The 26,932-nt window shown below is 41.8% G+C and overlaps 1 protein-coding gene across 1 annotated transcript in view; it reads left to right on the forward strand.

Moving 5' to 3' along the window:
* Atp13a5 (ATPase 13A5) overlaps positions 1 to 26,932 on the forward strand; it is a 124,483-nt gene that overhangs the window by 86,077 nt on the left and 11,474 nt on the right. Inside the window, 8 exon segments of the mRNA XM_028890075.2 lie at positions 732 to 811; positions 3,145 to 3,187; positions 6,032 to 6,141; positions 9,700 to 9,796; positions 12,344 to 12,416; positions 21,898 to 22,072; positions 24,730 to 24,875; positions 24,878 to 24,931. Coding sequence (XP_028745908.1) covers positions 732 to 811; positions 3,145 to 3,187; positions 6,032 to 6,141; positions 9,700 to 9,796; positions 12,344 to 12,416; positions 21,898 to 22,072; positions 24,730 to 24,875; positions 24,878 to 24,931 — 778 coding nt within the window.

The raw sequence follows: 26,932 nt of genomic DNA on the forward strand, positions 1-26,932 counted from the left end.
ATTCCCCTGCTGCCTGGAGTCTTAAATCACAGCAGAAGGAAGCAAAAAGCACCAGGGTTTATTTTCAGAATCATTTATTATCTTGTCCTCTGTGCGTCCTGCTTTAAAATAGTGCCGAACAGGGTTGTGCTGTCAGTGTGGTGGAGAGACGGGGCATCCAAGCTGAGGGTTGCAACCATCTGTTAGCGGAGTCTAAAATAATCTGCCACCTTACCTTCCTTGGTAAGTCAAGGGCTGTAGAATGTGGGGGCTAAAGGTTTTGAGAAAGCTCTTAGTCCAGGCCCTGTTGTGGAGATGGGAATCTGAAACTCAGAGAGGTTAAGTCACTGATCTAAGGCTTGCACAGTGAATTGGACTCATCAGTTGCTCTCTTCTCTGTCTGTGGCAGCAGACAGTGTACAATGAGATGAGCTGCATTTCCCAAAGAACTTCACTCTGTCTGATTGCTCATGTGCCTCTTAGTTGCTATGTTAATGAGACGTTACCCCTTCTCGGGGAAAAGAAAAAAAAAAAAAGTAATTGGGTCCAGCAAAGAAAGTAATGGAGCTGTGTTGGAGGACTTCAAGTTCAATATTAAACCATTAAATCTCTCATTCTGATTCCTGGCTTTGGGTCTAATGTCACACGCCCAGCGCGGTGCTGAATCAATGGCCAGGAATGACTTTTCAGGATTTTCACTTCTGAAACAGTCTCCTTCCTAAGCTTGCTACGATGATTGTCTTTCTCTTTAGATTCTGGTTAATGGCACCATTTTTGCAAGGATGTCTCCTGGGCAGAAATCAAGCCTCGTGGAAGAGTTTCAGAAATTAAAGTAAGTGACAGGTGTAAAAAGAGGCCATGGCGGTGTCCTCTATGGCTGCCTAGCTGCCTACCCCCTAGTGTCTGAGGGTAACACCATTGGTTTGGTTTATGTTTCTATGGATCAGGTATCCAGATGTGGCTCAGGTAAGCCTTGGTTCCTGAACCAAGGGTGTAATTATGAAGGGACGGAACCAGGTGTTAGCCAGACGTGGAGTCTGGTGGCGCTTGGTGGATGGCTCTGCCACCACCTCTCACATGCGTAAGCTCCTTTCGTGTGTTGGAATGGAGACACTGGTTTTTACTGCTCCTTGGAAGAAGCCATTCTCGGCTCCTTGAGATGCAGGCCAATTCATGGGAAAGAGGCTGATATCCATAGGTAGAGTGAGAAAGCAAGATTAATGATAGAGGTATAGAAGGGAAGGAGGGGAAAGGGGGGAGGGAGGGATAGTGTTACTGTTCCTCATTCCCTAATCTTAGAAGAGTTGGCTGCCTTCTTTTCTTTCAAAGCAAGTCACTAGGTCCCGCCCATACTCAAGGGAGTGGATTTCACAATGACATGCGTTGCAGGAGGTGGGGACAATGGAGACCCATTTTAGACACCTACTACCCCCAAAAGAACGCTCCCTTTGTGGCCCGTGAAGCCTATCTCGCAGGAAGACTGCTGCTTACATGCAGGGAGGAGAAATAATGAGGGTCAGAATGGGAAAGGTGGCAGTGTGTGCGTTCTCTCCAGAAGTCATCTGTTTGATCCAGTAAGGGATAAGTGATCATTTCAGAGCCTCTGAGCATGAGTGAAATGGCAGCTGGCAGGGACCAGAGACAGAGGGCAGGTTCAACACTCTCTCGGAGCACTGACGACCAAGTCATGTCTGAATGTGAAAGCCCTTGCTGAGGTCAGACCTACCTATTCATTACTTGCTGAAAGTGTTACGGTTTCTAGCCTGAAGGTTTCAGACAGATACAAGTAGTGAAACAAGGTAATTGTTGCTTCCTCCTCACGTCGGAATCAGGAGACTGCCTCTCACTATCAGATTTTATTGGCTGAGCTTCATAACAAAGTCTCAAATGCCTCCCATTAGTTTCCCTATGCTTCCAGACTGCGTAACTGGCCAGGTGTAAGTGGCTAGCTCATTCACACGGTCATTCGTTACATGGCATTGGCTAAAGAGAATAATTTTCCCTATTTCAAATGCCTGAGAAACATTGTTGGGTGACACTCTGAAAGCCATGTCCCCCTGAAACACAATTAGCATAGGAAGATACATACGGAAACAGAATGAGCTGACTTCTTGGTTACCCATCATCCCCTTTACAGCTCTACCTACCCTTGGCAATGCAGATCAAGCTCTCTTTCTAAACCCAGGAAACATTGTGATATATCAGATCCCTGGTGTGATGCAGACACTCGTCATGGGCTTTAAGTCTTGGGGAAGGAATTCGATTAGATGACTACGGGCAGTGACGACACTATGACATGGTGTGCAAATGCTTGTGATGTCACTAGCCCAGCCTTAGGCCGAACTGGTTCACATTGGACCACATTCGAACTATAGAGAAGGTCAAAGGGTGACTTCTTACGGGGTCTTCTAACAGGACTTCACTTTCATCACTCATGGTGTGATTTTGGAAAATGTCACCGAATCATTTAAAGCATTGCCGTGAGCCACTGTTGATAATAATGCCATTCATTCACTTGTACTAGAAGGCCCAGTGCACTCTGCATAAGAAATCCCTTCCCCCTGGCAGCAACTTTAAATTCGTCCTTCCATTTAGACCCTGGTTACACACCAAGCTAATATACATGGGGTACACATTACCTCACCGCCACTCTGAGACGCATCCAGAACACGTGTATGCTCTGGTTGTATTGGCCAAACCATGTGCCAGGGACTCTTCCTCCTAATGTTGGAATTGAGCATTCAGCAGTAGTGAGAGCAACTTGGCCAGGTTAGGCTGTGCTCTGCCTATCAGGCCGAGTGAGAAGTGCTGTAATCATGACCTCACTCTAATCATGACTCCATGTCCTTGAGCGTGAAATGTCCTTGAGCAGGACATAATCAACCTGACTTTCTTTTCAAATGCATGATTACTGTCATGGCTGACGTCCATGGTGTTATCACTGTCATTTCAGTGATTGAGACAAATTAAGTTGGGGGACTTTTCCGTCTTGAACCAAGATTCCCCAAGTCATTTTCTTGATTCCACATATGTTCAGCACACATACACACACACACACACACACACACACACACACACACACACACCCTGCACAGGAGTTAGTTATAATGGAAATTATTCAGGAGAACTTCCGAGCTGTTGATTGTTGTATCTTCTCCTCTGTAGTTATTACGTGGGCATGTGTGGAGATGGAGCCAATGACTGTGGGGTGAGTACCCATGACTTCCGCTAACACAGGAAGCACTTCAGAATCACTCTTGAGTGCCCCAGGAACCCAGGGGCCTCTTCATTCTTCCTCCAGCAGCCACTGGCTCATGCTTACCCTTCTCTGAGCAACAGAAAGAGGGGCTGCCTCTTCAGCTGTCTTCTGGCAATCCCCAGGATAATAAAGTGACCTGCTGACACTCCCCAAGTTTAGACCCACTGTGGACTTTACAAAATTATCTGGTTTAAGCCTTTATTGTCACTTATAAGGAAAGGAAGCCTCTGGGAGGGGGCATGCTTTCTCACAGGGTGCACAGCTGGTAATGCCTTGGCGAGGAAAAAGGTTGAAACTCATGAAGTTTTTAATTACGTGTGAATTGCATCTATCCCCACCAAACCCACTCTGAGGTTAATTTTTGAAAATTAGTTTCTCCCAAATTGTTATGAAATCCTAAATGGTATGGTTTTTACACACTATAGCAAAACTAAAATTAAATGAGTCTCAGGTTATTCTTCATTCCCAGCAGGAGGGGAGTATGTATTTTATATTCTGGCTTTGGAAGATGTGTGTGAAATAATGGTTGGCTTTGAGGACTATATATGTACTTTAATAGGTAAGTGCGGTACAGGAATTGAAGAACAGGGCTGAGGTTACAGTAGAATAGGAGAGCGCTTGCCTAGCGTGTGTGATGCTGAACCCATCAAAATAGTGCAAGACAGAAGAGGAGAGAGAAGAGGAGGAGAGGGAAGGGGGAGAGGGACAGAGGAAAAAGGAAATTGCTTTATACTCTTTATATCTGTATGTATCTAAAAGCTTATTAGATATTTAAGATCTGGCCATTCATTTTACTCTCCTCTTAAATATTTTTCTCCAGTGTTTGTGAAAAAAAAAAGTGTGTTCATACTTAAAGACTTAGGATAAAAATTTCTACCTGTGTTTCATGAGAATACAGTTGTTAGTCCACTCATTCAACCTAGGGTGAATACTTACTGCTATTAAGTATGTGACATTTACAACAAAACAAAAATATCAAAAGGAAAGTCTCTGTTCACCCAAAAGGCAATCATCTAATGGAGAAATCATGCATAAAATTAACCCTGACATGTGGCAGATGATCTTAAATTACATAACAGAGGTAGAAAACACTAAGGGAGAAAAGAGGAGTGCGGCGATGTTCTAAGATTTATAGAGCTGGAATCTACTGCATACCAAACCATGCAACCAAGCACTGTAGAGCAACCTGAATACAAAATCTCATTTCACAGGCATATGATTCCTGAGAGATTAGAGGCTTTCTGTGGCTTGTCTGTGGGCTATTCTGCTGTGTGTTCGCTGGACAGCTTTTAGCCTTCATATGAGAAGAAAGAGCCCTCATATCTGTGAAACAACACATGTACCACCACCATGTGCATTGTGCGTATGTGGCCTGATTTGGGCATCTAGTGGTGATGCTACACGCTCCACACTCTTTACCAGCAGTTAGCCAATTGGCTGGATCAATCAGCTGAGAAAGTTGGTGTTAGATATCTTTCCCCTTCCCTGTTTTTCCATTAAGATGGACCTGCTAAGAATAAGAACTGAGATATTGGAAGTCCCCAATGGCCATCCAAATTCTGCCATCCTTTTAAAACGATTTATTTTGTTTTTCATTATGTGCAAGTGTGTGTGTGTGTGTGTGTGTGTGTGTGTGAGAGAGAGAGAGAGAGAGAGAGAGAGAGAGAGAGAGAGAGAGAGAGAGAAAGAGAGAGAGCAAGTACCTGCAAGGTCCAGATACCGTAGAGACAGAATTACAGATAACTGTGAGCCTTCCAATGTGGGAGGAACTAAACTTGGTTTCCCTGAAAGAGCTAGTATGGGCTGTTAGCTACTAAGTCAGGTTGTTTCTCAACCTGTGGGTCTCAATCCATTTTGAGATGAACAACCTTATCACACACAAGAGTCCATATCAGATATCCTGCATATAAGATATTTACATTATGACTCATAATAGTAGAAAATTACAATTATGAAGTGGCAACAAAAACAATTTTATGGTTGGGGTCAGCACTACATGAGGAACTGTATTAAAGGGTCACAGCATTAGGAAGGTTGGGACCCACTGTGACATCATCTCTCCAACTCTTCTGTCATCCTTTTATAGACTTTGAATGAGTGCTTCCATTTCCTGATGCTGTATGCATGCCACACAGATGGTACATTATGTGTGCATGTGTGGAAACACACACACACACACACACACACACACACACACACACACTTCTACTATGGATCATGGAATAGTCAGTTTCTCTTTCATGGTGACTTTATGGGCCAGGGGAGACAGGGTATATAGATGAAGGGATAGCATGAACAGAGATGTGACTATGGACAGGCACAGTTCCTTAGTTAGGGTTTTTAATTGCTGTGAAGGTGAAGAGACACCATGATCATGGCAACTTTTATAAAGGAGAACATTTAATTGGGGTAGCTTGCTTACAGTTTCAGAGGCTCAGTCCATTATCATCATGGCGGGGAGCATGGTGGCATGTAGACGGGACTCAGCTGGAGGAATAGCTGAGAGTCCTACATCTTGTAGGCAACAGGAAATCGACTGAGACACTGGGTGGTATCCTGAGCATAGGAAACCTTAAAGACCCCACAGTGACACTCTTCCTCCAGCAAGAAGGCATACTCACGCCAACAAAGCCACACCTCCTAATAGTACTACTCCCTGAGATTATGGGGGCCAATGACATTCGAACTACCACACACATGGTGTTGAACTGACATTTGACAAGTAGCTTTGGTATTTGCGTAGTAAGAGCCTGGTCTGAGGAGTCATGGTTTGACTTGGATGGATCATTCCAGGCTTTGAAAATGGCTCATGCAGGCATCTCGCTATCAGAACAGGAAGCATCCGTGGCATCTCCCTTCACCTCGAAAACAGCCAATATCGAGTGTGTGCCTCATCTCATCAGGTAAGCTGCGTCTCCTTCTCTACCTCATCACCATGGCTCATTGTCTGACTGTGGAAATAGAATTGGACACTAGCTTCAAGTCATAAGGCCAGAGCAGGTGTGGGTCTAGTACTGCTGACCACTAACCACCGAATGATACCTGTCGCTTGAAAACACCGACAGAGCCACAAAAAGTTGACTTTCAGTGAGTTTTAAGAAATAGATGGGTGCGTCAGGTAGATTCTAAGAGCCCATTCTGGCATTTAAAAAGTGATTGCGTGTCTTCTCTTTCTTTTACTTTCCTATCCTGCAAGCCTTCTCTGATGTTTTACCAGGAGTTGGGGGTAGATGGAAATACATTATTAGATAGCTTTCCACAATACTATTGAATAACTCTAAAATAAAAATCCAAAAACATCCAGGATGATGTTGGAGAAGGGGAAGGGGGGAACATGTATTTGCTTTCCTTTACTGCACCCATTTCTGATCTCATTTCTACCTACATTTTAAGTGTAATGAAGAAGAAAGCATCCTGTTTTATATTTTGTTCATGTATCTTTTCCCTGCTGTTCCTCTAATACCTGGGGGTAACGGGGCATCTCCATGGCCAGCGTGCTGGAAGTTGTCACTCAGCTTACACTGAAAGGTTCACCACCATGTTTCTTGGTGCCTGAGAGAACAAGGTGACTGATAGGAGGTCATCAAGCCTGAAATACCCTGTCCTTCCTGCACATCAGCCAAGCAGCTGGGTCCCATGTCCTTCGTCCCTGGTTATCTACACCTGTGTTCTTCTGTACCCTTGACGACCACCACCCCCTGTACCCCCAAAGCATGATTGTGACCCAATGTATTGTGTATCTAGAATGTATTTAGAATGAAGTATGTTGGTTTAGAATACAAGTAATGATATAAAATTTGTTAGGGCAGATGGCTTTTTGTTAAGACTTCAGGGTAGACTTTCTTTTCCTCTATATTTCATAGCCTCAGAAAATTAGATACGGTTCAGTGTTCGGCTCTTTTAGGCTCATTTTATCCTTTGGTATTCTCCACACCTGTTTATTCCTGAGAAAGAATTCCAGAGGGCAATGAGGTCTAAGTCATACATGAGTAGATCTAGGTCCAAAGGCCTCTTGTCGTTCTTTAGAGTGTAAGCCACGGGTTGTTATAGTTCAAGTCCTTGAGGGAAAAGCTGCTATCTGTTTTCAATTCTGAATCAAGCATTGTATCTAACTCTAAGCTCAGTATAGCAGAACATTAGATGGATGGCTGCAGGATGTACAGATAGATATATGAGCTACTAAAATTCATAATCATTAAGAGTAGCAGCAATCCTGGAAGCTCATGAAGACAGCTTTTATCCTGCCCTCAGAACCATGATTCGTACTTTGTTTGAATCTGGCTGTCTTAATTTTCTTGAAATTATATACAACTGCAGGGGGAAAAAAGATGAAATCATAATGTTTATGTCAGGCTTGGGAAAACAATCCTGGCTTTGCATTCTTTTCTCAGCCTGTTTTCTCCTCCATCCTTTGTTGAAAACAAACGCTAGCTGTTCACAGCCTGGTGGGAAACATCTGCCTGAAGTACCCTGGCCCATCTCCCAACCTAACACTCATCTTGCCTGAGGCAAGTAGTTAGTAGTTTGGCTTCCAGGTTTGCCGGTTTATGTTTCTGTAGAGTTATAACATCTTTGAGCTGAGCAGGTGCTCATGTCACTAGGGACTAGAAACAAAGCTAAACCCATGTGGGCTCATGTCTGCCCTGGCAAGAGGAAGCTGTAGAACTATCATGCTATGTTCTCACACTGTCCTCTGATCCACTACCGTCCAATAAACCTCAGCTAAAGGACATTTCCCCACAAAGGATGAGTATGCAATTTCCAAGCCAGAGTTTCTACAGTGGTCTTGATCTTTTGATCTCTTCTCCAGTTCAGAATATTACCTTGGTTACTTCTAGGAATATCACAGATGGCAAAAACATCAGAACTCAAATGTTAAGAGTTGCTTCCATATTTCATAAGAGTACTAATCTTTTAGCTTCATGTGTCTGAGAGCCGCTAAAACCACTCAATTTCAGGAGGCACATGTTGAGATAAAAGAAATTAGGATCAAGTCAATGCTTGACCTGGCAGATTATCATGATGCTGCATTATGATTAGAATATACACAATAATATTCTTACTTCACAAAATAGACAGAGCCTGACTCATTTCATATCCTTTCCAATGACTTTTGGTCTAATATTGGCACTTCATAAGACCTAAGTAAAGGTGGGTCAAGAATCAAGGGGGAATTAAGGATTGATTAAGAGAAGGAAGAAATGAATGAAGGTTTAAATAGGTCATGGGATACAATTAATTACTTAATGCTTGCCTGTCATGAATAAGATGCTGGGTTTGATTCCCAAGCACTGCATAAACCAGTGGATGCCAGTAATCGCAGAATCCAGAAGGTGGAGGCAGAAACATCAGGAGTTCAATGAATAAAACAAGGGGCTTGGAGATATTGCTCAGGGGTCAGAACGTGTAGTATGCAAGCTTAAGGACCTGAGTTCAAATCCCAAGCACTGACATAAAAAGTTTGGACCCTAATAGCTCCCCACTTAGCCCAAACGACAAACTTCCAACTCAGTGAGAGACCCTGTCTCAAGCCACTGGGTGAAGAGTGATAAAAGACATGTGACATCCTATTCTGGCCTCCATATGCATGTATATGTGTACATATACCTGTATATTAACATGCATGTAACACACACACACACACACACACATAGTACAAATAAAAATTCAAGAAAACATACAAAAAAAAAGAAAAGATTAAAATAATTTCCTGAGGATATTGCTCAGTGGTGGAGTGCTTGCCTGCCATGTGGAAGGACCTGGATTTGATTTCCAGCACCGTAAACATAAAATAAAAAAGCTGAAAGAATGAATATATGGCTAAGTGGGTATACATCCACAGGCTATTAAACATGAACTCCTTGATCAGCCTTAAGTGGGTCACCCATATTACCTCCTCTAATGGCTCACTCACATCACGGAAGAGGGGGCAGAAAGAATGCAAGAGATCAACAATATGTCTATGTTATGAGTGAGAGATGGCTGTACCAGCTGCAGTTACCTGCATAGGGCATGCAAAAGTCCTAACTAGTAAACATTTAGTTATGAACTCTCCTGGGCAACCTTCATGAGGCTCTAATGCCAGTCAAGGGCTGTCTTCAGAGATGTAATCAGTGGTGAGTTACTCATGCCTCAGTGGTTAGCTTCATACCCATGCTCATATGTGTGCCTCTGGTTAAACCTATAATAGAATGGCTTAAAGCAAAGCAGAAACAAAAATCATAACCAAAAGACACAAAAGTAGGAGGAGGACTTTGTGCAAGGGGTAAGGGTCCTAGCAAGGGCGGGAAGGGAATATGGAAAGGTAGAGCAATGAGTTACCAGATGTATTATATACATTATATACATATGTGAAATCGTCAAAGAATGAAAAAAAAATTAAATGAACTCCCTTTGAAATATAAAGACTGGGAGCTGTATGGCCTATATAAGCAGATTTTGTGTTTGTTTGTTCTGAACAGGGAGGGCCGAGCAGCGCTGGTTTCATCTTTTGGTGTATTTAAGTACTTGACCATGTATGGCATCATCCAGTTTATTGGAACATCACTTCTCTATTGGGTATGAATTAAAATCACTTCTTCTCAGTTCTAATTGTATTTATAGCTTTGGGATGGGGATCCTACACCCTATTTAATGTTTATAAATACATGGAATTTCTCAGAAACAGTGGCCTACAAACTTGAGAACCGGTATGCTTCATGCCACCTGAGGCTAGAAGTGAGTAGCTCTGGATCTGTTGTCTGGAGCATTGGTTTTCTCAGGATAACCGAAGACTCTTGACCTCCACAATCCCCTGTCTCCTCCTTGGGGTATAAACAGAGTTTGAGAGCAGCCTAAATATAACTTGGCAGGAAATGGATCTGCCTCCAACTGTGGAATTATTTTTGGTTAAAGACTCAAAAGAGATGAAAAGGAAGAGAAGGTTTTGAATTTGATGTTGAAGGATGGGAATGCTGGAAAATCTCCCACAGTGGGGCTGTGCTCCTGAACCTACTCGGAATTTAATAGTGTTAGAATGCATCGTCAGTGAAAGATTGGTCATTCCTTAAAACTACAAAGGACTCTAAAAAACAAATGGTGATAACTAGTTAGAAGTTCGCTGCATAGAGGAGCTGTATATAGATTCAAAAATAATCTTCATTATTTCAAGCATAGTTTGCTCTACAAGAAAATGACCCAACAGACTCAAAGGACATTTAGGAAATTCAGCTGTTTTATTGCTTCGGGAGGATATTTAGGAGGTGAATGAGGAGACCAGGGACTAGGGTATCTTGTTGGCTACTGCTGGCAAGGACACACGTGGGAGGCTAAATGGCCAGCAGGTGGGGAGGGGTCAGGAAGCCCCACTCAAACCTTACCTCCATCCAAACTGCAAAGCTTTTGTTTTGCCCTTGGCCAGCTCCCACCTCTGAAAAGCTAGTGACCTATTTTCAAGGTCTCCGCAGTTCTAGGATAGCTGTTCTTATTGAAAACTCCGAGGCTGCTGATGGACAGTTTTCCCTGTGTTTCTGTTCCCATGTAATTTTCCCACTCACAGGGACAAGGGTAAGAGGAAGTAACCAGGGGGCAGGGAGATAAGTCAGTCAGCAGAGTGCTGGCTGGGTTCAGATCCCCAGCACCCACATTAAAAAAAGCTGGGCTTGGTAACATATATCTTATACTTCCAGTGAGGAAAGGCAGGCCCAGGAAGATCCTGGGTACTCGATAGCCAGGCAGTTTAGCCAACTGGTGAGCTCCAGGTCCAGTGAGTGACCATCTTAAAAACGAAAAATAAAAAAAAAAAAAAAATAAGGTGGAGAGCCATAGAGGAGACACCTAATCCTGATCTCCAAACTCCACATGAGACACATACCCCTTCACATGCAAGTGCACACAGAATGTGTTCAATACACACACACACACACACACACACACACACACACACACACACGCATGCACGTACGCACACACGCATACACACTCAGAGTGGAGGGTAGATAAAGAACAGTTGGGGATCAGGAAGCACAATGCTCCTACGTTTTCATAAAACTGGGCACAGAGCTGTAGTGCCTGTGTTGGAGTTGAAATCAGTCCACTCAGCAGTTGTCCACTGCTGCTTGGAGCCTGATGGGTGTGTCCTCTGAGTACCTCAACCTGGAAGCTAGTACAGAGCCTTTAGAAAGGCCAGTGTACGTTCACATGCAGACATTGGCAACACATCAGAGTCAGATTACAGTGTAGAATTCGGTCACTAGCTATGAAGCAGGTCCACAGGTCTGGCTGCTCAAGGTCCAGCAAGGACGTTCCTTAAGAATAATGGTTTGACTTTTTGGCCTTACGAGTTCAGCTCCAAAATTGTGAACTGAAAAACTAAATTCTGTGTGTACTCAGACCTCAGGAAGGAGAGACAGCAGACTAGAGTCTGCAGTGTGTTTACTTAGGGCAGTGGTTCTCAACCTGTAGGTTGAGACCTCTCTGTGAGTCAAGCCACCATTTCACAGGGCTCACCCAAGACCATTGGAAAACACAGATATTTACATTATGATGCCTAACGGTAGCAAAATTATAGTTATGAAGTAGCAACGAAGTAGTTTTATGGTTGGGGTCATCACAACATGAGGAACTGTATCAAAGGGTCGCAGAATTAGGATAGTTGAGGACCACTGCTTTAGTAGGGAAAGGCCTTGTTCAGTGAGTGAACTTCAACTTCATTATGTTGTCACTCAATCCATACTCAAGAGTGGAGACCCACACCGGTTAAATGAATTGGGGCCTTGACTTTAAATTTTGTTTCAAATCCTATTAGAAACTTTCAGACTTTTACATCTTGTGCTGAGAATTCAGCTGTAAGGGGTGCGATGATGCCTGCCAGGGCTAACGTGCCTAGTAGGAGGCTGGCTGGGTTCTGATTATGCCTCTGGTGATAAAGAAATGAGTTAAATACTGAGAAAATAGTTACTGGGGTCATTTAGTCTAATGAGATACTGATGGTTTTCAGTCCATACTTTCTTTTTGAAAGAAGAGAGAACTAGCAGCTGCCTCCTGCGTGCTTTAAAAAGAATACTGTGAGTGAGAAACACTACAAAAACAGGCATGGTACTTACAACTGGCTCTTTCTTTTTCCAGCAACTACAGATCTTTGGCAATTACCAGTATCTCTTGCAAGATGTGGCCATCACACTGATGGTCAGCTTAACAAGTAAGTTGGTATGTATGTAAGTCTGTTTGTGAAGTCCCCGAAACACACAAATGAGAACATCATAAGAAAATGAGAACATAATGAGTAAAACTTCATTGTCTGAGAATTTATTTAAAGTACCATTAGGAGTGAGTGGACGATTGGGGTCTCCAGAGCTGCAGTAAAATAACCTGATGATAAATAGGTCTTTGCCTTAAGAACTTGTCAACGTATTCTTAGTTCTTTATAGTTTTGTGTTATGTCCATAGAAAAATGGGTATGAAATCAAGAAAGGATTTTTTTTTTTAAACCCAAAGGTCACTTTCCATTATTCAACTCTGTTTCACATTGATAGAAAACTAGCTTTTTGCTAGGTCCTTGACTTGTGAGAAAAAATGCTGATGTTTTATTCTGGTGCAGTTCTCTCGGAAGCGAGGTGTGGCTCACGTCGGCTATTGCTCACTTCCTTCTTTAGAGATGACACTGATAAAGTACTTTTGATCAAGGAACCTAGGGCTTGATGCTAACTCTTAATAAGCGAGAAAGGTGACTGTCTCAACTGAGAGCACGAAGAAGAATGGCGATGTCACTTTCTCTTTGTTCAACAGTGAGGTGTTATGAAAAAACAACAGAAAAATATCAGGCATCTCAGGATATTAATAACCTTGACAATTTTGTGTCACATCTTAAAGTACAAAACTGATATTGAAGCCATCTATTATATCTACCCAATGATAAAATTTACCAGTCTCTATGATATAAGTAATATCAATTTTGATTATTAGGTTGAAGTGTCTATTCCAAGCCTATTTTATATTTTCTACTACATGTTATTAGTATTCATCTAACTGAATAATTTTGAATCAGTGATAGTGATTGTATGATGCCGAGTATTTTTAAGCAATTTGAATGATTTATTTATGAAGGATGCTGGAAAGGGAAGGGACCCCAGGAGATTCCAGAGTCTGTACTAGGAGGCAGTGCTAGGGGCCGAGGGCCATGGCAAATATCTCCTGGGAACAAGACATGGCGTGTACAGATATAAATAACAAATGTAAATAACAAAACTGTGACAATAAAACCTTTTCCCAGTATAAACTTTACACTGGGACTAGGAAGCATAAAGAGCTTGATGAGGGTCATTTTATAGAGGTCACGTCCAATGGTCCTCAACTTTAAAGGAAGCAGATGAACATCCACAGTTCTCAGCCTGGCAGTCAAGACCCCACTTCTGATCTGGCCTAACTCGGCTTTCAGGTTATATCTTCTGCCGCTTCCTCTCCCTTACTCTACATTGCTCTCAAACTAAAAACTTTGCATCCCATATTTATCTACTGTCTCTTATGACTGCTACTCCTTCCACTGGAAATGTCCTTCTTTTATGAAAAGATTCCTTAAAAAAATTCAATTATGCCAGGCGGTGGTGGCGCATGCCTTTAATCCCAGCACTCTAGAGGCAGAGGTAGGCAGATCTCTGAGTTTGAGGTCTACAGAGTGAGTTCCAGGACAGCCAGGGCTACACAGAGAAACTCTGTCTCAGAAAGAAACCCACAAAAGCAAAATCAAACAAAAAACAAATTGTGTGTATGTGTTGTGTGTGTGTGTGTGTGTGTGTGTGTGTGTTGTGGAGGTGCTGTGACTATAAGAGCAATACCCACTCTTATCCACTGAGACATCTCCAGTCCCAAGAAATTTTGTCTAACACAGAGTAAGAAAAGGATGCTGGTGTGAGTGGCTGCTGAATGATGTTTTCCTGTTGGGTGGAGGTTTGCTGACCTGAATACTTGAGAACAGTGAGTGACAGTGCCAACTGAGCATGAAGAAAGATGATGGTGACATCTCCACAGTATCCTTTCAAGAGATCCTTACTGGTCCTTCCACTGTGAACACAGCCCCCTCTTTACCCATTAGCTGCAAATTGACTCCATGAAAAACTGTAGCAGTGGTTATGAAGGGTGCTTTAAGGAGAACTGAAAGGTCTATGAAGTCTTGTTTGCCTCTCAGGAGTGCCCCACTTAATAAAAAAGAGAGTCATAGGAAGTATTCTAGGAAAGCCTGGATGATTTTGAGGGGACATTGTGTTTTTGTTCACTTCTTCATAATAATAAAGATGAGAGAGAGGAGAGACATGAAGGGAAGCCGTATATCAGTCGTTTTGTAGGTAAAGTAGAAGCCATGGAACTTATTCAGGCAGGAACTATCATAGCCAGAAGCTGCCCAATGAGGGCAGGCTACAGAGGTCTTTATGGTATGTACTCCAGGAGATATTTGAAGGAAACATTCCTGAGGAGTCAGGAGGAGAGATTACCATTCACAGTAGTCCAGATGTGATTACCATTCACACCAGCACAGATGTGATTACCATTCACACCAGCTCAGGTGTGATTACTATTCAAACTAGTTCAAGTGTGATTACCATTCACACCAGCCCAAGTACGATAACCATTCCAACCCAGTGTGATTACCATTCACACCAGCTCAGGTGTGGTTACCATTCACACCAGTCCACAGGGAAGCAGTATAGAACCCACCAATGAGCCTTGTTCGGACAGCCTAAGTTTCAATAGCTGCTGATTTGAGAGCATCTGCCAGGAAGGAAACAACATCTGGGATTAAATAAGAGCTTTCCCCTGGCTGCCCCACTCTCTGAAGCAGGCGAAAAGCAGGCGGTTACACCAGGGAGCCACAGAAGCAGCCAATTCCTTCTCTCCCACTGCTAGTTCCAAGCCACTGAGTCTCTCACATGGAGAGGTGAGATCATTTCAACAGCTGACACTGACCAGGAAATGATCTACCTGGGCTATGACTAAACTTATGGGGATGGGAAGACAATGTCTGAAAGCAAAGGGCGGGGGGATAAACAAACAAAAGGAGATCCTTCTCACTTTTAGCCTCACCACCGTCCCGGGCTTCCTCAGAGTTCAGCCCACTGATTGAGTGTGCTGCCTGACTGTCGATTGTTGGATAAAGTGCCACCGTCCTAATAGGACAGCTTCTGACCTGTCACCCTTCTGAGAAACTCTTCTAGAGGTAGCTATGGTCCTGGATAGAGTCATCTCCATCTCCAGGTGAGCCAGTGCTCAGAGGAGACACTGAGTTCCACAGGGCAAGCAACAGAGACGAGAATCAGCAGGGTTGTGCCACGGAAGAGGGTGTGGTAGTCCCACCTCTATGTCAATCAACTCCACAACTGATGCCATGCAGGCGAGTGTGGGAAAGCCCAGAATAACTCCACCTAATTCTGAAGCAAGATTAGAACTGTTGCCCGTGGTTTTGAGTTTCTGAAGAAGCCAACCTTGTTGAACACATTTTGATTCTTCTCAAGTGCTCACCAAGATGGCGAATCTTCCCAAAAGATGGAAGAGAAGGGTTCATTGTGAGATCATTCAGCATATTGTGAGTCTGCTGTTCCCTGTACTGTGATGGGCCCTCCATAAGCATCATTTTAGCTGAAGCGCAGAACATGACAATGCCATTTCACTCAAGGAAATTACTGTTTCTTAAATAACTTGCCAAAGATCACAGAAATTGGGACACATGCAGCTAATAATACAAGATATGATATATGAAAAAAAAATGATACCAGGAGGAAAGTCAGTTAAGAAAATGCACACTGTGAAGTCCAACTTGACCCTAATCTGGGTGGGAGTTTGTGCTAGCAACACGTTTGCCATCTTCAACAAGATCCATTCAGACTACATCACGAAAATACAGGAAGGAGGTGATCAAAAATATATTTCTTGCACACTGAAGGGTCAAACATGAGATCTCTTTGTTCTCAAGCAGCCAGCCCCTCTCTCTTCTTGAGTCCAGCTCTTACACTTTTAATCTGTTGGCCTCTACTCACCTGCAGCAAATGTCCCAAGAGGCGATGCTACAGCTGAAGTACCATCATTTATGTCTGTTCGCTTGTCTCCCCATAGCTAATGATATCAAACTTTCACTGGTCCTTCAGCAAGTCTTTTAAATAGAAAACATATTGATGTAACATGGCTTTAAGACAGTCCAGCCAGCTCCATTAAGACTAAATATTTCAGTAGATAGGAGGAGGCCACTTGGAGACAATTAGGTGTGAGCAGGCATCCCTCTATTACACACATGCATCTTTTACATAAACCTCACCAAATGGCAGTAACCTTTTCTGCCTGTGATTCTCTGGAGACTCTCACAGAAGATGTGCATCCAGAGAATCTCATGAGGCACACTCAGAGCTTTGCTTATAGATTTGGTGAATTTATGGTCACCTTGAAATTTGGCTCCCATGATTTATAATGTCTAATATAAATGCATCAAATTATTTTAAACAATTAAAGACTATAATTTGAAATGGCAATTACTCCCTGTAGCAGGCCCAGTGTGAGGTTTAGTGAGAGATAAAAAGTGGAACAAGGCAGGGTTTCTTTCTCAGAGTTCACAGTCTGCAGGGTTGCATGTGTGAACAATATGGTTTAATGTATGACATCCTGCAGGAGGCCATCAACATAAATGATACACTGTGAGAACTGAGAAAAGGGGTGATTAATTTTAGGTAAAATATAGCATCTCATAAGTTGGTATTCTTCTGGATACAATCTAATAACAAATGTCGTCATCTTCATTTTAAGAAAATCTGGATAATTGGAATTTTCCTGCCTGGTTATAAACAATACTGCTCTCCTCACTGGTTCAGGAGTCCCACTGTGTCCTTTTAAACTTGGGAAATCCATCCTAATTCAAAAGCTGCAGACAGAGACCACACACAGGCTTTAGGATCAGACCTCCTTTGTTCATATCATTGCTGTGCTACTCACTGTGTCCTTAAGAAAGAGAGTCTACTCCAACACGTTTATTCATCTGCAAAACTTACCTGTTTTGCATTGGTTTTTAAGGAAAGAAAGAGAGTACTTATAAAACTACTCAGCACCATCTATGGAGTTTAATGGATGTCCCAAACCAGTAATCATTTTCTTCTAATAACCAACAATATAGATTTCTTGTTAGAAATATTAGGAGTCTCTGATATAGAAAAAGTTAAAATACCCAGTGTAAAAATATCAACCAGCTTGTTCCACAATATCACTGCATCACAACTCACCACAAATTCAGTGGCTTATGTCACCAAGCAATTACTCTCCCAGAGTATGGGTCTAGATGTTGACTGTCATTCAGCAGATCTAGATTTCTCAGCTGTGCCATTATGCTTTATACTGTAAATAGTTTATTTCCATCAAGTTGAGCTCAGGTCAATTCCAACTTTCTCATTCTAGGGCCACAGTGAAGGGCCAGACGGTATATTCAGCAGAGTCTGACATGGTGAGCCATGCAAGATTGTTTGAAACTATTGCTAACATCGCCATGATCAAAATTATGCCAGTGAGCCACAAATAAATGCCATCTCTGTCAAACCAATTCCCCAATATCCCATGGTTCTTGTGTTGAAGAGGGCCAAGAACCGTAATGAGCATGTGTGGGAGAGTGTATCAGTGGGGTAGGGTGACATCTCCCAGAGCTGTGATAGCACCTGTGCTGAGTGCCTCATGAACTTCATAGCTGCATCTTGGATGATGACATGTAGAAGGCATTCTAAACTCTACAGCCTCTGCCTCCTGTGACTTAGATGCAAATTCACTGCAGTTCTTCAGCACTGACCACCTTCCACATTGTATATGCACTTGTATGACCATCCACATTGTATGACCACAGTCCACTTCTTAGTGCACTCCAATAGTGACTTCTGACATCAACTACACAGGTAGACCAAATATCACAGGTTGAGGACACAGTCACAAGAATGGCTTTACTTCAGACTCCAGGGACCACTTTTGGTATTCCTAAACCAACTGTGTTTTGACTAGCTATCTACCAGTTAGAGGCTCCAGTACCCTCTATCCTGTATTCAACAATTCACTGATTCACAGAACCCACACAAGTGTAGTATTTATTATCATGGTTTATTTATAGAAAAATGATACAAGTTAGAATTAGTCAAGGGGAGAGACATGTGGGACAAACTCTTGGAAGGATCCTATAGGTTACTTCTGCTGTCCTTCCATTGTGGAATCAGGATGCTTTACCCTTCTGGCACACACATGTGTGATAATGTATAGAATACTGCCAACCAGAGTTCAACTAAGTTTCCAGGTCCAGGGTTTGTATTATGGTTTCATTATCTAAACACAACTGATTGAATCACTTGCCATGAGGCTGAACTCAATCTCTAGCTCTTCCCCTCTTCCACAACAGGCAGATATATAGCCTGAAGGCCCAGTTTTTCTGGTGGTCTATAGAGTTGTGGCCAGTTTTGCTACCCCCCCTCATACTTTTAGGTCAGGCAGATATATAACCTGAAGCTCCAGTTTTCCTGGTGGTCTATAAGGTTGTGGCCAGCTGTACTCCTGCATGACATCATTAGCACCAATTCTCTTCAAAACCACACTCATCTTTTAAAAGCTACTTTCAGACTTATTGTGTGTGTATGAGTGTTTGTCTGTCTGTATGTATATATACACCACATATGTACCTAGAACCCACAGAGGCCTGAAGAAAAGCAGACGCCCTGGAAACTGGAGTCATAGACAGTTGAGAACCACCCTGGGAACTGAACCCAGGTCCTCTGCAAGAAGAACAAGCATTCTTTAACTACTGAGCTATCTCCCCAGACCCTAGCATCAGTAATCTTAGCATAAACTGTCAGGGCCCATTGTGAAAAAGAAGATGTTCCTCTCACCTAGCAACTGCCAAGGACTCAGAGGATGTATCTTAGAAACTAGGGACTAAAGCCTATCGTATTCTTTTTTAAAACAACCTTTTTGGTTTAAACAAACAACCTCTTTGACAGTCTCAAACAATGTGTTTTTATTACATTTCCTCCCTACCCGACCCCTTCCAGCCCCATCCTCCACCTCCTAAGCTCATATCCTCTTTAAAAAGAAACCATCATGTCCAGTTTGTGCTGTCCACATACTCATGGGTGTGGGGCCACCGGCTGGAGCATGGCCAACCTGCCATGGGCCCTTAAAGAGAACTGACTCTTCATCAGAAACCATAGCAAACTGTCAGTAACTTCATGACGAGGGATATGGGCTCCTGGCTTCTCTCTCTCTCCATGCTATGATATTGTCTTGCTTGATTTTATGTCATTATATGCTATTTATATAGCAGAGCTGCTATAAATTCATGGATACAGTGGTCTTGTCATGTCCAAATGACATTGCTTCAGTCTGGTCCTCCCAGACATCTGGTTCTTAGAATCTTTCAACCACCCTCTTCGGTGATAGTCCCTGAACCCTGTGGGTGGCAGAAGATAGTTGTCCCATTTGTGGTTGAACATGCCACTTATTCTCTGCACTTTGATCAGTCGTGAGTTTCTGTGCTAACCATCATCCACTGCACAAATTTCTCTGATGAGAACTGGTGAAAAGGGAAGGTGTATGTTGGATGGGAGGTTAGGAGAGAGGTTAGGGGTAGGAGAAGGGATAATTAGCACTAAAGATGTTTGTAAAAAGGTCATATGCAAACCCACTATTTTATAAGCTTCATATATATTTATAAAATATATATTTACATATTTGTATAGAAGTATTAGAGTTACCTTACATAAGAGATAGTATTCCTAGAAGTCATAGGTTGCCAAATGAAAAGGACAGTGTTGGGAATGGAATACTTCTCAGCTTGTTCATCATGAGTGCCCAAGAGACACCCCCCAAAACAATATAAGCTACTGACATTGCTCTGGTTTCCCACCACAACTTGATGGTAAGACCCTGTTGCTGAAGACATAACACATTTTGGTCATAGGACATAGGAAAGTCAAACTGATACAGACAAAGAAGCTTCCTCCTTGCTAGATAGCTTTCCTAGTGCTGGAAAGTGCCATGTAGGCTGCTGAGAGAAAAGCCATCGGCAGATCTTAGTCAGCTGTGAACATTGTGAACTACAATAATGACTGGTACTGCAAGATTCCTCCATGAGTGCAGTAGGGGCACACATGTTTTAGAGGTAACCATCCACTTTCTGCTTGCAACTAAGGACCTATCTACAGGAAGAAATATAGTGGGCCTGATACTATAAATATGGGTAAGAACTCATGGTTGAGGAACTCTCAGGCCTCAGGATAAACTTACTACCAGTATTTTGCTAAGTGGATATAGGATCAAACTGTACTCTAAATTAGTATCTTTGTGCCCATCATATTCTTTGGTAATAAAAATACCGGCCTCTGTGTATCCACTGGACTTAAAACTTGGAAGGCAGAGGAAGTGACCCTGCATACGCCACAACCTCTAACATTCTGCTGGGAAAACACATTGAAATGTAACAGTCATGCCTCAAGTAGTCATAGAGCTTTAGAATAAATTAGTTGGAAGGGCCTTTGAGAAGCACTTAAACATTATGTCATACTCCTACTTTACTTAAAAAAGTGAAGTACCAGAGAGTTTGCATTGCTATCCCAGATCATATAGTGAACAGAATCTACTTTAGAGTTTTATTATCCCAAAGTTTACATCAATTCCCTCCCACCCCACCTCTACATGCATGACCATAAGCTGACGTACATGTGCTGTAATTTCTTAAAATTAGAAAGAAACAAGCTGAGAAAGGGGATGAGATGAGTAATTGGAAGGCAAGGAGGATTAAAACATGAATTATGTAAACCTTTAAATGAGATGTTCTCAATTGTTAGCTCTCCATGCCTCTTTCCTGCTCTGTCCTGAAAGGCAGAGCACATGCCATGCTCATTGGTTTGTTAGAGCATGAAAAGCATCTACAAAGGATGTAGTAATATTTTTTTTAAAAAAACTTGTTCTTTTTTTGCATTTCTAATCACTTTAAATGACAAACCCCAGAGTTGAAAATGCAATATACTTTGAAATCATTATCTGAAAACAAATTTTTTTATGAGCCCACCTCCTCTACCAGACCAAATGGAATGTGCAGTAGCAATTCCCCCTGACCTGTGTATCCAGAAAAGAACCAAGCACAACTTAAGCTCTATCACAGTGCCTGGCACATTGAAGTGCTTGGATACTATTGATTCAACAGCAGAGTGAATGCTTTCTTTTAATTACCTTAAATTAATTACATTTGTGCCCCTACTGCATTCATGGAAGAATCTTGCAGTACCAGTCATTATTGTAGTGAAGATGGGTGACTACTTAAACTCTCATTCCAACTATCCACCTGCTTCCTTCATGAGAGATGTTGGTACTGCTCATTTTGTTTTATGTATCATCCCTGCTGGGTTCATAGAAAAAATATGGGCACTGTGCGGTATGATAAATACATCAATTACAGGACCTTTCAGCCCATTACGCTTTAGGTCTGAAAATAAAACCAAAGCACAGAGGAGATCAAGATTAGTAGAAATGCATGATATGCGATGACATAATGCCTGGTGTAGGTGGAAACCTTCGACTGGTGTTTTCTCAAGCTGAATCTTACTCAGAGACTCAAGATGTTACACATCTCATCTTTTATCCTCAACAACGAAATGGCAAAGGAAAAACGTATACCTGTCTTTCAGTGAGCATAAATCACGCCTACCCGAAGTTGGCTCCATACAGACCAGCAGGACAACTGCTCTCTCCTCAGCTGCTACTCTCAGTCTTCCTGAATTCCTGTTTCACCTGCATTGTACTGGTGTCTGCATTTCTCTCCGTGAAGCAGCAGCCCTGGTACTGTGAGGTCTATCGGTACAGGTGAGTTCATTCCCTTCGGTTTCTGTTCTGAGATTGATACAAGCAGTGCACAGTGACATTATCTAACCCGGTGTCAACACAGACTCTAAAATAATACTTGCATACTGCAAATCATAAATGATAGAACAGAATGCGTCTAATGGGTAGCATGCTGGGTGAGCATGTGGAGTGGGCAGGGAAAGGTCTGTCACCATGGTTGCTGATGAGATGCTCTAACAGCTAGGTGACTGAACGTATCCATTCCTTGGGGTGTGGATTTCATGTAGAACGAGGGTTGGTAAACACTCGCTGCACAGAGTCAGGGAAGAACATCTCAGGCTTTCTGAGGAGGGTGGTCTTGTTGCAACTAGTTGATGATGCTATTATAGTACAGGAACAGCCACGGGCAATATGTAAACTCAAGCTTTCTTTTTCCTGAGGAAATATTATTCTCCTTTTGAACTCAAGCATGTACCATGAACCTAATGGCATCGGAACCCCAGAGCTCAGAAACACGAATGGAGAACCAGCAAGTGGTGTTTAAGGTCTTCATTCAGACTCCAAAGTCAGCAGTTCAAGTGTGACTTAGAATGTACAGTCCTGTGTAGTTTCAGAACCAGAAGTTCCCCCAATTTGGAGCAAATACACACAGAGAAATACGACCGTGGTTGGCAATAGGAGGAAGCAGGGTAGAACCATAGAGGCATGGCCAGGAATCAAGATGGCCCTGGTTCTATACTTGTACCTCACCAGCTTTCACCTTCCTTATCTGTAACATAATTGGACAGAATTATATACTTTTTTGTGTTAAGCTCTGAAATCCAGGGCATCTAGCCTATCAACCCACCCATCTCAAGAATGCTGGCTCTTTGCAAACAGTATTTAGCAAACTGAACATCTGCTATATACAAAGCACATTTATTGATCTTAAGATCCCAAGATATTAAGAATTAAATCTGGCTGGGCATGGTGATGCTTACCTATATTCCCAGCACTTAGAAGTCTGAGGCAGGAAGATAATGAGGTCAACACCAACTTCGGCTTTATAGCAAGACATTTTCTCATTTTGTTAGGGTTTCTATTGTTGTGAAATACTACTATGACCAAAAGAAACTTGGGAAGGAGAGGGCTTATTTTCTGCTTACACCTTTAAGATCACACTCTATTGCTGAGAGAAGTCAGGGCAGGAACTGGCAGAATCTGGCAAAACTTGGAGGCAGGAACTGAAGCAGAAACTATGGAGGGATTCTGCTTACTGGTTGGCTCCTCATGGCTGGCTCAGCCTGCTTTTTTATACCACCCAGGACCATCTTCCCAGGGATGGCACTACCACAATGAACTGGCCCTCCCACAACCATCACCAACAAGACACTACAGGCTTGTTTACAGGTCAACTTGATAGAAGAATGTTCCCAATTGAAGTTCCCTCTTTCCAAATGACTGTAGCTTGTGTCAAGTTGACATCAAACTAACCAGCCACTATTTCGGAGGAGGAGGAGGGAGAGGAGGAGAGAGAAGAAGTCTCCTTGCATTTGTTGCATTTGAGTTCACATTTGGAAAATAAGTTATAAGCAGTTGAAAAGTAATTTAAAAGTTTCAAGCTAAACAAGAAAGCAAATTAAAACCATTTTTCGGGTTTCATTATTGTAATAAAGGAGAGCATTGCAAATAAGTCAATCAGAGCTGACAGAGTCTGGATCTTAAAGACATATTTTGCTGAATAAATATTGTATGATCTCACTATGCTAGATGCCAAAAAAGGTTGTAAATTAACTAATATAAAAACACAAAAGCAACTCATAATACATGGATGAAAATTAAAAAATCTCAACCAAATAATTTCAAAATACTGAGCTAAATGCAGCAAGAAGGAAGAACAGAGGAGAGGAACTAGAATTGATTCCCATACAAAGTGAGTTAGATATAATGAGAGTTGAAGAATAAATAATACTGCAATTAATGGGAACTGCACATCCAACTAAAAAAAATGTGTAGTATTTCAGGAAGAGCAGATACTGTGTTAGGACAATAAGGGGTCTTGGTAGGAAGCTTGCAAAAGATAAGACCAGAAAGCTAGGTTGGGGGCAGAACATGCAAGTCTTCTAAGTCAGGCTGAGAAGTCTGAGCTTACCTTGTCAGTTTGCTAGAGCTGGAGATACCTCACAATCAGAAGGGCTATGCTGGATCTTTACTGTGATCCCTTAACTACTGAGGAGAGTGTGGACTAGGGCCACACCCAAGGATGCAAGCAGGAGGCTTACATCAATAAATGAAAGAGAGTTTGCACTCACACACACACACACACACACACACACACACACACACATATACACAACACATACCTATACATATATATGCATATTCTCATAAATACATATCCACAAACATAAACACATACACACATTGACTATATGATTTGACAGGAACTCCACAGAACAATTTCTATGGATAGTTGACAGATTATCTGCTCTATCTGAAGGATAGGATGATCTTGATTTCTTTTGAATTTTATTTCTACTTTGTCATTGTAAGAAGTGAACAAGCTTTGTCCTGTCAGCCACCAGCAGGAACAGGTTAAAAAGCTTAAGTCACCTGGTAATCATTAAATTACTTTGTCAACGAACTGATTTTTAAAAAGCTATAGAAATATTTCATAAATGCTGACAATTCTTTCATAGTGAATGCTTTCTGACCAACCAAAGTAACTTCTCAACCAATATGAGTTTGGAGCGAAACTGGACCGGAAACGCGACTCTGATTCCTGCTTCCGTTCTAAGTTTTGAGAGCACTACCATGTGGCCCATCGTCACCTTCAACTGCATCTCAGCGCGTTCATTTTCTCTAAGGGAAAGCCGTTTCGGGAACCCATCTACACAAACTGTAAGTGGTTCCATTCTGAGTCTTTTTCTGTTCCCGCTTCCTTACCCAAGTCATAGTTTACCAGCAAATGAGATGTTGCCTCTCTCTGGCATGATAACGGAATAAAACGGCCTTAGATGGGAGAGCCTGAGGGCAGTAACCTGCTCGTTTGAGGATGCACAGTCATCATTAAATGGTCAAATGAGTCATCTACAATCATTTGTTACACAAGCTTAGATATCAAGAGATTTTGTAGAAGGCCTTTAAGAAACTCACAAAACCTCTTAGTAGCTTCATAAAGCCAGAGTGGTTGAATTAAGTCTCTTATGCGCCCATTTTTCTCATGTGTAGAATGGGAATATTATATGACCTTCAGTCTTATGGTGAGAATTAAAACAAAGCATTTTATGTAAAAAGTCTAGTGCAACACATAAGAATGTCCCCACATTTATAGCATATACTTTTAAAAAAAGCCTTACTTCCCCAATACATTTCTCTAAGCAGAATAAAGGCAAATCCAAATCAAAACCCCCAAAGTGTTTGGAGCTACACTCAAGACCTCTAGGCAGGAAAACAAACAAGCTAGAGTATGTCCTTCCACACTTTTGGAAGTGGAAGTAGACAGTAATTATGCCGCTCAAGCAGAACCTTAAGAAATTCAGATGCATGGGCATCTTGTCTTCCACACAGCTGGCTTTGCCATGTGAGCATTGTAAAAAATTCCATGTCAAAGCCTACTCATGCCGAGTTGGAAAGTAGCTAAGTTACTAGAACCCTTGCCTAGTATGCCCCAAACCCCGAGTTTAATCCCCAATACACACGAACCAGGAGTAGTGTCACCATGACTACAATCTTAGCATTTAGGAGGCAGAGGAAAGAAGGTGGGAATTTGGGGTCATTCTGGGCTACTGGTGAATTTGAAGCAGCTTGGGTTACAAAGAATAAAACCAAAGCAAAACTCCTATAAATCGTTTCAACTGGCCCTATGATTTCCTTAAGCAAACCAGTTCAGTTATTTGGTGAAAGCAGGTGAAAATGTTTCGGCTTTTAAGATATGATTTATATTGATTTCCAGGATATTTATAGCAGTTATCACTGTTGCTTTTTAGACAGTCATTTCATCACAGTATTCTCGTGAAGGGATGTGAAAATACTGTACTAAAAACAAACTTTTGCTGACCTGATAAGACTTTTTAGAGCATGGTATTTCATTTAGTGTTAATTTGGCTTTTTATCTTCAGTGAAGGGAAATGCAGATCTGTATTATTAACCCTGTCATCTATGGCTTATCTGTGTACATTTTAATCTATTTTCATATTGGATTTCTGCTACTTTCCTTATTTATTTGTATGAGCTGTTTATTCCTTTGTAGTTATTTTTCCCATTGCCTTTATGCAGAGAAAGGTTTTTCTAATCACAAAACGGAGCAGATTACACTCATTTATTTTAAAAATATTTTAAACGCTTTTTAAATTTTAAAACGTGATATGATTACCATGTGAGTCGTTAGTTTACCCAATTAATCAATGTTTAGCAGATTTTTGTTCTATTGAATATCTAATATTTCTTTCATTCACTTATTCCCCCACTAAGAATAATACCAGCTTTATCATATCTATGTTCATGTAAGTTATTGTTTAATTCTAGGTAACTTGTATTAGGTACTGTACCTTTGTGTTACTGCCATATAGTACGTATTTTTGCAGAGTTACTCTGCTTTCACACTGTCTTTTCTATCTCACTGATACTATGCACAATGGCACTTTTACCAAGCATAGTTCCATGGTTTATTTAATAAGCAGCCTGTGGGCAGTATATTCTCATTTCTCTTCTTTTATTTTTTTAACACTATCTCACTTTCATGGTTTTTTTTTTCTTCCAAATGAATTGTAAAATAACGTGTTTAGCTTCAAAATTTCTCACTTGGGATCATGACACTTTGGGAAGAATTTATGGGTTTATATAATTGAATCTTCCCACGTAGGAGCAGTCCACATTGTTTGTTACTTTCTTATTATTGTT

This window comes from Peromyscus leucopus, chromosome 12 (assembly GCF_004664715.2).
Source record: "Peromyscus leucopus breed LL Stock chromosome 12, UCI_PerLeu_2.1, whole genome shotgun sequence".
NCBI classification, from domain to species: domain Eukaryota; kingdom Metazoa; phylum Chordata; class Mammalia; order Rodentia; family Cricetidae; genus Peromyscus; species Peromyscus leucopus.